The 11,421-nt window shown below is 45.5% G+C and overlaps 1 protein-coding gene across 6 annotated transcripts in view; it reads right to left on the reverse strand.

Moving 5' to 3' along the window:
• Positions 1 to 6,940: 6,940 nt before the first annotated feature.
• The window catches only part of ZKSCAN5 (zinc finger with KRAB and SCAN domains 5), a 40,629-nt gene continuing 36,148 nt past the window's right edge, over positions 6,941 to 11,421 (reverse strand). For all 6 annotated transcript variants that reach the window (XM_037740329.1, XM_017533668.2, XM_017533667.2 and 3 more), the window contains one exon: positions 6,941 to 8,717. In XM_037740329.1, the coding sequence (XP_037596257.1) occupies positions 7,576 to 8,717 (1,142 nt within the window). In that variant the 3' untranslated portion in view covers positions 6,941 to 7,575. The remainder of the gene's footprint in view (positions 8,718 to 11,421) is intronic.

Consider the following 11,421-nt stretch of genomic DNA (forward strand, 5'->3'; position numbering starts at 1 on the left):
TTTTGACGCAGGCTCCAGGGGTTGGGGTGTGTGTGTGGATAGACCCTTTCTGTGGTGCCCAGGTTGGCATGATCACAACTCACTGCAGTCTCAATCTCCTGGACTAAGCAATCCTCCCACCACAGCCTCCTGGAACTATACGCATGTGCCACCACAGCCCACTAATTTTGTTATTTTTTGTAGAAGTGGGATTTCACTCTGTTGCCCAGGCTGGTCTTGAACTCCTAGGCTCAAGAGATCCTCCCACCTTGGAGGTGGAGGTTGCATTGAGCCAAGATCGAGCCACTGCACTCTAGCCTCAGTAACAGATGGAGACTCCATCTCAAAAAAAAAAAAATTAGCTGAGTGTGGTGGTGGGCGCCTGTAATCCCAGCTACTCAGGAGGCCGAGGTGGGAGAATTGCTTGAACCTAGAAGGCAGAGGTTGCAGTGAGCTGAGATCATGCCACTACACTCCAGCCTGGGTGACAAAGACTCCAACTCAAAAAAACAAACAAACAAACAAACAAACAAAAAAAGCAGTCCATATGAGCCTATGAAAAAGACCTTGCTAGGGGTCGTCGTTTCAACAGTCACCCAAAGCTACCCTCCTTCTAGCTTTGCCTTTGAGCTCTGTAAATTACTTCATTCAAAGAAACTTAATCTAATTGTTCCACTTATTTTTTTTCCGAGTTCCACACCCTATTTCAAGACTAGCACCTTCACTTTTTACTTTTGCCTTTGGATTCTAATGTGAAGAAGGAAAAGGCCTTCAAGGCAGAAAGCAGTGAAAAAATACGTGCTAGAAAATTATGAGGAGAAATCAAACAATAAACTGGCCATGGTTTGCAAGGTGGGCAAGGCCAGGAAGAGGTGATCAGGAGAGAGAGGTCCGATGTGAAGATGTGCTAACATCGTACACCAGAGAGAAGCCCTACTAGCATAAAGAATGTGGGAAAAGTTCCAGCCACAGCAGAGCTGGGAGTGCACACCCAGGAGAGGCTTCAAACATGTGGCAAGTACAAGAAAAGCTTTAGTTCTAGCTCAGGCATCACCATGAACCACACCAGGGAGAGGTACTATCATTGCCTTGAGTGTGAGAGCACTTTACCTGCACCACTTGGATGGTGCATGGAAGAATCCACACTGAAACAAAAGTGTAATATGTAGTGAGAGTGGCAGAAGGTTCAGGCCAAGCTCAGCCCTCATCACCACCAGGTGGCCCCACTGAAGGGCAATTCTACCCTTACAGCAAGTGGGGGAAAAGCTTCAGGTCAAGCTCATGCTTCACTGTGCACCAGAGAATCCACCTGAGGAGAGACCCTACAGTGCAATGGGTGTGAAAAGACTTCCAGTCTCAGCATGGCATTTGTGGTAGACAGAAGACCTGTAAATCCCAGAGGTGGGAAAGTTTGGGCCACAGCATTAGCTTTATTTTACATTATGGAATCTACCTGAGAGAGAAACCTTATGAGTGTCATGCATGGGAGAAGAGATTTGGTGGAGCCCTCATCTTTTAAGGTGCCAGAAAACCCACATCTCAAGAATGATGTGACAGAGAATTCTAAAAAAAAAAAAAAAAAGATTTCTGCTGGGGGCAGTGGCTCTCACATGTAATTCCAGTACTTTATTAGGCCAAAGTGGGAGGATCACTTAAGGCCAGGAGTTCAAGACCAGCCTGGACAACACATCAAGACATCAACTCTACAAAAAAATTTTTTAATTAGCCAGGCTTGGTGATGCACCCATAGTCCCAGCTACTCAGGAGGCTGAGACAAGAGGATTGCTTGAGCCCAGAGGTTCAATGCTGCAATGACCTGTAATTGTGCCACTGCACTCCAGCCTGGGCAACAGAGAAAGATCTTGTTTCAAAAAAAACAAAAACAAAAAAAACTAGATTTCCTTGATCATAAGCAACTCTACCCAGCAAAGGAGAGAAACCACCACTCCAAAGGTGTGTGTTTGAGACCAGCCTGGCCAACATGGTGAAAGCCCATCTCTACTAAAAATACAAAATTTAGCTGGGCACTGTGATGGGCATCTGTAATCCAAGCTATTCGGCAGGCTGAGGCAACAATATTGCTTGAACTCGGGAGGCGGAGATTGCAGTGAGCGAGATAGCATCAACTGCACTCCAGCCTGGGCAACAAAAGGGAGACTCTGTCTCAAAAACAAAAAATATTTAATATGCTAATATTCAGAAAAGAGAATATATTTGTGCATTCATTTTCCAGGTCCGCTGTAACAAAGTACCACAAACTGGTGGTTTAAAACAATAAAAATGTGGCCAGGCGCGGTGGCTCACGCCTTTAATCCCAGCACTTTGAGAAGCCGAGGTGAGCAGATCACCTGAGGTTGGGAGCTCGAGACCAGCCTGACCAACATGGAGAAACCCCATCTCTACTTAAGATACAAAATTAGCCAGACATAGTGACACATGCCTATAATCCCAGCTACTTGGGAGGCTGAGGCAGGAGAATTGCTTGAACCCAGGAGGCAGAGGTTGTGGTGAGCCGAGATCATGCCATTGCACTCCAGCCTGGGCAACAAGAACAAAACTCTGTCTCAAAAAATAAAATATATTGTCTCTCAAGACTGGAGTTTAGAAGTCAGAAACTAAGGTGTCAGCAGGTCTATGATCCTCCGAAACTTGCAAGGGAAACCTTGGCTCTTCAAGCTTCTGGTGGTTTGCTGGCAATCTTTGGCATTCCTTGGCTTGCAGCCGCATAACCCGTCTCTGCCCTTGCCATCACGTGGCCTTCTCTCCTGTATGCCTGTGTCCACACATTCAGCTTCTCATAAAGACATAAGTAACTCTGAATTAGGGGCCCATCCCATTCCAGTAAGACCTTGTCTTAGGGCCAGTTGCGGTGGCTCATGTCTATAATCCCAGCACTTTGGGAGGCTGAGGCGGGCAGATCATGAGGTCAGGAGATTGAGACCATCCTGGCCAACATGGTGAAACCCTGTCTCTACTAAAATATAAAAAAACTTAGCCAAGCATGGTGGCGCATGCCTGTAGTCCCAGCTACTCAGGAGGTTGAGGCAGGGGAATCGCTTGAACTCCAAAGGCGGAGGTTGCAGTGAACCGAGATCGTACCACTGTACTCCAGCCTGGCGACAGAAGGAGACTCTGTCCCAAACAAATAAACAAACGACCTCATCTTAAGTAATTATATCTGCTATGCTTCTATCTCCAATAAGGGCACATTCTGAGATACTAGGGGTTGGGACTTAATTCCTTTTAGAGGGTAGAGGAGAACACAGCTTATGACCACTTATAATTTGCATCTATCTAATCGCACCAAACAGATCTGAAAGAGTTGTCAAAAAGAGGCTAGTATCCTGATAAGGGATGGTCAATATGAATTTATACAAAACATGAATTTATACGTAAGGAGAAGCATAGTTTGGCTTCAAGCCAAAGTTGAAGCAGGACTTCATTTTTAAGGAGACAAAAATTATTGTTGAAAGTCTTTGCTTTCAGCTTCACCCCAATGTTTTCCATTTTTTTGTTTAAGATGGCGTCTTGTCGCCCAGGCTGGAGTGCAGTGGTATGATCTCAACTCACTGCAACCTCTGCCTGCCAGTTTCAAGCGATCCTCCCACCTCACCCTCCTGATTACCTGGGATTACAGGCACCCACCACCACACTCAGCTATTTTTTTGTATTTTTAGTTGGGATGGAGTGTCACCATGTTGGTCAGGCTGGTCTTGAACTCCTGACCTCGTGATTTGCCCACCTCAGCCTCCCAAAGTGCTGGGATTACAGGCATGAGCCACTGTGCCTGGCCCACCCCAATGTCTTAAGGAGACTAGCACAATGCTGCAGAAGAATTCTGAAACACCATCCCATTACTTCATTTACTTATTTTCTGACACAGGATCTTGCTCTGTTGCCCAGGCTGGAGTGCAGTGGTTGCGATCATAGCTCACTACACCCTTGAATTCCTGAGCTCAAGTGATCCTCCCACTTCAGCTTCCCAAGTAACTGGGACCAGATGTGTTACATCACACCCAACTAATTTATTTTTTGTAGATGGTGGGGCACTGGCAGATTAGGGAGGATCTCACTATGTTGCCCAGGCTGATTTTGAACTCCTGGGCTCAAACAATCCTGCTTTGGCCTCTCAAGATGCTGGGATTATAGGCATGAGTCACAGTGGCCAGCCTTATTCTGCCTATTAAAGACAGCACCTTTTAATGGCTGTTGGTTTAAAGAGTGTATGAACCTAGCGTGACGGCTCATGCCTGTAATCCCAGCATTTTTAGGAGGCAGAGACAGGAGTATTCCTTGATCCCATGAGTTCAAGACCAGCCTGGGCAACATAGTGAGACCCCATCTCTGCCAAAACTAGAAAATAAATAGCCTGGTCCAGTGGCCCATTTCTATAATCCCAGCACTTTGGCTCAGACGGGTGGATTGCTTGAGCTAAGGAGTTCAAGACCAGTCTCGGAAACATGGAGAAACCCAGTCTCTAGCAAAAATACAAAAACGAACCAGGCGTGCTGGCACATGCCTGGTCCCAGCTACTTGGGAGGCTGAGGTGGGAGGATCGCTGGCACCCAGGAAGTTGAGGCTGCAGTGAGCTGTAACAATGCTACTGCACTCCAGCCTGGGTGAGAGAGCAAGACCCTGTCTCAAAACAACTCTTCTCTCTCTCTCTCTATACATACATACATACACACACACACACGCACACAGACATCTTAGGACCAATGGTCCCCATGGTCACATGCCCATGGCTGCACATCTGGCTGCAATGTGAATGATCTGGGGTGACTGTTAATGATATAACCAGCCCCTACAAATGAGGATAGCCACTACCAAGCTTCTCAGTGATTCTCATGGCCCCCCAGTGAGGGCATTCGTTGTAACCTTGGTAAACAGAATACTCTCCAGACCCTCCTGAGGAACATAACTGAAGGTGGGTTGTTTGGTCTCATCTTCTAGTTCCATCCTAGCTTGTTTATGTATGAATCTTTGGATCCCTTTGTTAAGTCCACCATGGTTTTGTCATCTCTACTTCATTTAATACTGACTCTTCTAAGCTTTCAAGAATCACTCCAAGGCCAGAAGCCATAGTTCATGCCTGTAATCCCAACACTTTGGGAGACTGAGGCTGGAGGATCACTTGAGCCCAGGAGTTTGAAGCCATTTTGGGCAGCATAAGGAGATACCCTCTCTCCAAAAATGTTTAAAAAAAAAAAAAATTAGCCACATGTGGTGACATGTGCGTGTAGTCCCAACTACTCAGAAGGCTGAGGTGGGTAGGTCACTTAAGCCTGGGAGGTCAAGGCTACAGTCAACTCTGATTGCACCAGTGCACTCCAGCCTGGGCAGCAGAACAAGACCCTGTCTATAAAAAATTTAAAAAGCTACCAAGAAGGTCCTCTGACACACACCTGGCATTAAATTGGTTATTTGCCCTGTCATTTCTCTTCAAGGAGTCAGTGACTTTCAGCAGGAGCCACCCAATTCCATAATCCTATTTTCCTGTTTGTCCCAAACCTCTATAAGTCAATACATCCCTTTCCACCTGTATTCCATCCCAGTTCCCCACAAGCGAATGACTTAGTGACTGGACAGGTACTACATGCCAGGGACTATTAACAGTGATGGGGGTCCTCACTCCCTCCTGGTGAGTGACCAACTCCACAATACCCTCTCACAGCAGCTTCCTAGGACCACTTGTGGCAACAAATGTCTTAGATCAGGTTCTCTAAAGCAGAACCTGAGACAGGGATTCAGAGCCACGTGATTGACAGCGTATTTATTCGGAAATGCCATTGAGGGAAGGAATGAAACAGGATAGAGAAGGGATAGAGCTGAGCATGGATGTAGGCTCAGATAAAGTCTAGCTTGGCCTGATCCATGGGTGCCAGGGCAGTCATAGCACCCTGGAGTTTTCCATGCTTCAGTCAAATGAACTAGACGTTGGGGTGTGGAGACGTGACTCTTGGGTGAGATGGCTCCCACCACCCGAGGTTGATTCTTCAGTTTCTGGAGAAGCACAGCTGTGAGCACTTGCTGCCCAAACTCAGGGCAGCTGGGGGTGGGGTCCCAGCTTGGCAGAGGGGTCTGGACAGGGCACCACAGTGTATGACCCATATGGTCAAGGAATATTTACTGGGCATTTATTATAAGCCAGGCAAGTCAGCAGAAGCAGGGCCTGAGTAGTGTCCAACAGCACTCACTCCCTCTCCCTAGCAAACAGGCTCAGGGGAACTTTCTCATGCATGTCATTCTCTTTCTCACTCAAAACTCCCACCCAGACCTTCCTGCAAGGCAGGACTATAGGGACCTGATGCCTGCCTGCTCATGACTGATTACTTTCAATCCCAACTGCAATGCAAATTGAAACTCATACTGTATCACCACTCTATAGGAGAGGCCTATTTCTGGGGTACACAGGAGTCAGCACACATACTGCTAGGACCAGGATTTTTTTTTTTTTGAGACAGAGTCTTGCTTTGGAATGCAATGGTGTGATCTCAGCTCACCGCACCCTCCGCCACCTGGGTTCAAGCAATTCTCCTCCCTCAGCCTCCCAAGTAGCTAGGATTACAGGTGCATGCCACCACACCCAGCTAATTTTTATTTATTTTTTAGTAAAGATGGAGATTCACCATGTTTGCCAGGCAAGTCTTGAACTCCTGACCTCATGATCTGCCCACCTCAGCTTTCCAAAGTGCTGGGATTACAGGCATGAGCCACCATCCCTGGCCGGGACCACTCTTCATTCACTTTGGTCCATTTCCTTCTATGGATGTAGTTGTCCTGTGGGTGATACAAGATAAAACAGTCCACAGTTTTGCCTGACTTCTCTGTTCCCATAAGGTCCCTCTCCCTTCGCCTTAAGATGTGACTGACCAGCACAGTTTCTCCTGAACTGACAAGTTGAACTCCTCCTTCTACTGGCTAAACCTTGATGCCAGTAGAATCAAACCAAAAACAAGGTAGAGCATTTCACAGATAAGTTATAGATTGAATAAGGCAGCAGGAACACATACCATCCAGCCCCTGAACCCCAATTTTGCCAAGATAGAGATACTTTAAATCTGTTTCTTTTCCAAGGGGCTAATGCTCAAAGTGGGAATAGTGACTGGGATATTCTAGTGGTTGGAATAATAATTTCTAGAAAAGGTTCATTGATGAGGTACCAAAATGGACATCATGCTGAAGAATTCTTTCACTGTGTGCTTCCCTGAACAGATAGGCCATCAAACAAGGCAGAAGCTACAATAAAGCTTATTTCTACTGAACTCATGAGGATGTTCCTAGTGTCAGTTTTGAGTTCAAGTGAAGACTGAATGTCATCCGAAGGCTTTCCTTTCTCGACCATGTCCATGGATTCTCTTCTTGTCTAGAGTCCCAAGCATGAAGATGCTATCTAAGCATTTCTCTGTGGGGAACGTGAACAGGTATCTATTATTGTGGGTTCTCCGACGTTCCTAAAGACTGAGTTCTAACTAAAGGGTTTCAATCTGTAGGTCTGATGGTCACACTGGAAAAATGCTTGAAGCTGTTACTTCGTTCATTATGGAGTATGGTTTCCCTCCAGGAAGGCTTCTCTAAAATTGAGTAAGAGCTATTCTACAGCAGAGACCCCTGTACACTTAAGGTATTTAAGGGATCTGTCCTCTCATGGCTTCTCAGGTGTTTAAAGAGACTACAACTCCAGCTGAAATTCATTCCACATTCTTTACATTGAAAAGGTTTCTCACCAGTATGGATTCTCTGATGTTGATTAAGATGTGACTTCAGAGTGAAGCCTCTGCCACATTCATTACATTGATGGGACTTTGTGCTGGAGTAGATTTTTTGATGTTGTTTGGTGTGGGAACACTGGCCAACATTTTCTCTACATATATCACATTTATAGGGCTTCTCTGCAGTATGAGTTCTATAATGCTGAATGAGGTCTGAACTGTAACCAAAGGCTTTTCCACAGATATCACACTTATAAGGCTGCTCTTGCAACTCAATCTTCTTGTCTTCAATCACTGTCAAGTTCCAACTATATGCTTCCTCACAGATGCCACTTTTTTCATTTTTCTGACCCATGTGGAGCACCTGATGTTCAATCAGGCTAACATACTGAAAAAAGATTTCTCCACATTCACGACACTGATGGGATTTCTCTCGGGAGTGGAGTCGCAGATGTCCAGACAGGTGGGAACGCCTGCCAAAGCCTTTCCCACATTCATTACACTTGAAGGGTCTCTCCCCACTGTGCACACTCTGATGCTGAACAAGGTGGGACCTCACTCTGAAGGCTTTCCCACACAAAGGACAGGTGTAGGGCTTCTCACCTGTGTGGACGCGCTGATGCTGAGTTAGGTGCACGCGTTGGTTGTAGCTTTTCCCACATTCCTCACACCTGAATGGTTTCTCCCCAGTGTGTATTCTTTGATGTTGAATAAGATGTGCGCTCTGAATGAAGCTTTTCCCACACTCATTACATTTATGTGGTCTCTCTCCAGTGGAGGATTTTTTGTGGACATATGAGACTTCACTACAGTTTGTCCTCTTTGAAGAGGGCTGTCCTAGTATCTCTTTCATGGGAATTCCCTGCTTTCTATCCAGCTTGCCTTGGAGCTCACAGCCTTCCCCAAAATCTTGACCTTGAGAAATGTTTCTTTGGGTTTTTCCCGACAGATCCATGTCTGCTTCTGAAAATTCTGAAATTTTCTTCTTAACACTTAATTTTGCATTCTTACTTCTTTTGTCACTGCCTAAAAAAAAATAAAGAGCAAATGCAAGTGTCATCAGTTCTTTTTAGGGTCTTTTTTGACATTGTGTCTTGCTCTGTCGCCCAGGCTGGAGTGCAGTGGCACGATCTCGGCCCACTGCAGCTACTGCCTCCTGGGTTCAAGTGATTCTCCTGCCTCAGCCCCTCTAGCAGCTGGGACTACAGGCATGCATGACCATATCCAGCTAATTTTTGTATGTTTAGCAGAGATGGGGTTTCACCATATTGGCCAGGCTAGTCTCTAACTCCTGACCTTGGGTGATCCGGCCGCCCTGGCCTCCCAAAGTGCTGGAATTACAGGTAGAAGCCACTGTGCCTGGCCCATTAGTTCTTTTATAGGGGAAAAATAAATTCAGAAAAAATGATCATCAGATGAAACTATGATGTAACAGGAGTAACAGAGGTGGGTGCATGTGTGTACTTGATGCCAACAGGATATAAACAACAAACTTTTGGAAATTTCCAATGAAAAGAGCAAGACACATCTACAAGATGGCAGAATATATCTGCAAACTATGCATCAGACAAAGGACTAATATCCAGAATCTACAAGTAACTCAAACAAATCAACGAGAAAAAACAAATCCCATCAAAAAGTAGACAAATGAGATGAAGAGACATTTCTCAAAAGAATATATACAAATGACCAACAAGCATATGAAAAAAAATGTTCAACATCACTAATCATCAGGGAGGTGCAAATTAAAGCCACTATGAGATACTGCCTTACTCCTGGAAGAATGACCATTATTAAGAAATCAAAAAGCAATAGATGTTGGCATGGATGTGGTGAAAAGGATGCTTACACACTGCTGATGGGAAGTAAATTAGTACAACTTCAATGGATAACAGGATGGAGATTTAAGAACCAGAAGTAGATCTGCCATTTGATCCAGCAATTCCACTACCGAGTATATCTACACAAAGGAAAAGAAGTCAATATACCAAAAAGACTGCAAGCATATGTCTTTTGCAGCACAATTCACAACTGCAAAGATATGGAATCAATCTAAGTGCCCACTGACTAATCAGTTGATAAAGAAAATGTAGCAGGCTGGGCGTGCTGACTCACACCTGTAATCCCAGCACTTTGGGAGGCCAAGGCAGGTGGATCACCTGAGGTCAGGAGTTTGAGACCAGCCTGACCAACGTAGTGAAACCTCATCTCTGCTAAAAATAAAAAATTAGACAGGCATGGTGGTAGGCGCCTGTAATCCCAGCTACTTGAGAGGGTGAGGCAAGAGAATCACGTGAAGTCAGGAGGTGGGGGTTACAGTTAGCTGAGATCATACCCCTGCACTCCAGCCTGGGCAACAGAGTAAGACTTTGTCTAAAAAAAAAAAAAAGATGTGGTATATATGCCATGGAATACTACTCAGCCACAAAAAAAAAATTAAATAATGTCTTCTATTGCAACTTGGATGAAGCTGGAAGCCATTATTCTAAGTGAAGTAACTCAGAAACAGAAAACCAAATACCACATGTTCTCACTTATAACTGGAAGCTAGGCTATGGGTACACAAAGGCATAGAGTGGTATAATGGACAATAGAGACTCAGAAAGGGAGACAGCAGGAGGGGGGTGATGAACAAAAAAACTATATATTGAGCACAATGTACACTACTTGGGTGATGAGTGCAGTAAAATCTCAGACTTCACCACTATACAATTCATCCATGTAACCAAAAGCACTTGTATCCCAAAAGCTATTGAAATTTTAAAAATAACATTTTTTTAAAAAAGGACAAGGCAAAAAAGAGGCTTACGGCCTGGGTACAGTGGCTAATACCTGTAATCCCAGCACTTTGGGAGGCCAAGGTGGGCAGATCATGAGGTCAGGAGATCAAAACCAGCCTGCCCAACATGGTGAAATCCCGACTCTACTAAAATACAAAAAATTAGCTGCGTGTAGTGACATAAGCATGTAGTCCTAGCTACTTGGGAGGCTGATGCAGGAGAATTGCTTGTATCCGTCCGGGAGGCAGAGGTTGTAGTGAGCCAAGATCGCGCCACGGCACGCCCAGCCTGGCAGGTGACAGAATAAGACTCTATCTCAAAAAAAAAAAAAAAAAAAAAGGGGGGCGGGGGAGGCTTACCTAGATGGGTGGTGAGAATGATTGAGGTTAGGCAATAATAGAGGTAAGTTTAACATTTTCATTATGTAGGAGGGAAACAAAGGAATTCTGAAAAGGAAGGGAAGATAGGAAATGTGAGGGGGCTCATGATTATACCAACATGAGTTAGGCCAACAGAACAAAGCAGAACAAATACACAACAGGCCTGAGTGTGGTTGCTCACCCCTGTAATCCCAGCACTTCAGGAGGCTGATCAGGGTGGGCGGATCACCTGATGTCCAGAGTTCAAGACCAGCCTGGCCAACATAGTAACAACCTATCTCTACTAAAAATACAAAAATATTAGCTGGGCATGGTGTCAGGCGCCTGGAATCTCAGCTACTTGGGAGGCTAAGGTAGAAGAATCACCTGAACCCAGGAAGTGGAGGCTGCAGTGAGCTGAGATTGGTGCCACTGCACTCCAGCCTACATGACAGAATGAGACTCCATCTCGCCGGGCGCGGTGGCTCAAGCCTGTAATCCCAGCACTTTGGGAGGCCGAGGCGGGTGGATCACGAGGTCAAGAGATCGAGACCATCCTGGTCAACACGGTGAAACCCCATCTCTACTAAA

Source organism: Cebus imitator, unplaced genomic scaffold (genome assembly GCF_001604975.1).
Source record: "Cebus imitator isolate Cc_AM_T3 unplaced genomic scaffold, Cebus_imitator-1.0 Scaffold82, whole genome shotgun sequence".
NCBI classification, from domain to species: domain Eukaryota; kingdom Metazoa; phylum Chordata; class Mammalia; order Primates; family Cebidae; genus Cebus; species Cebus imitator.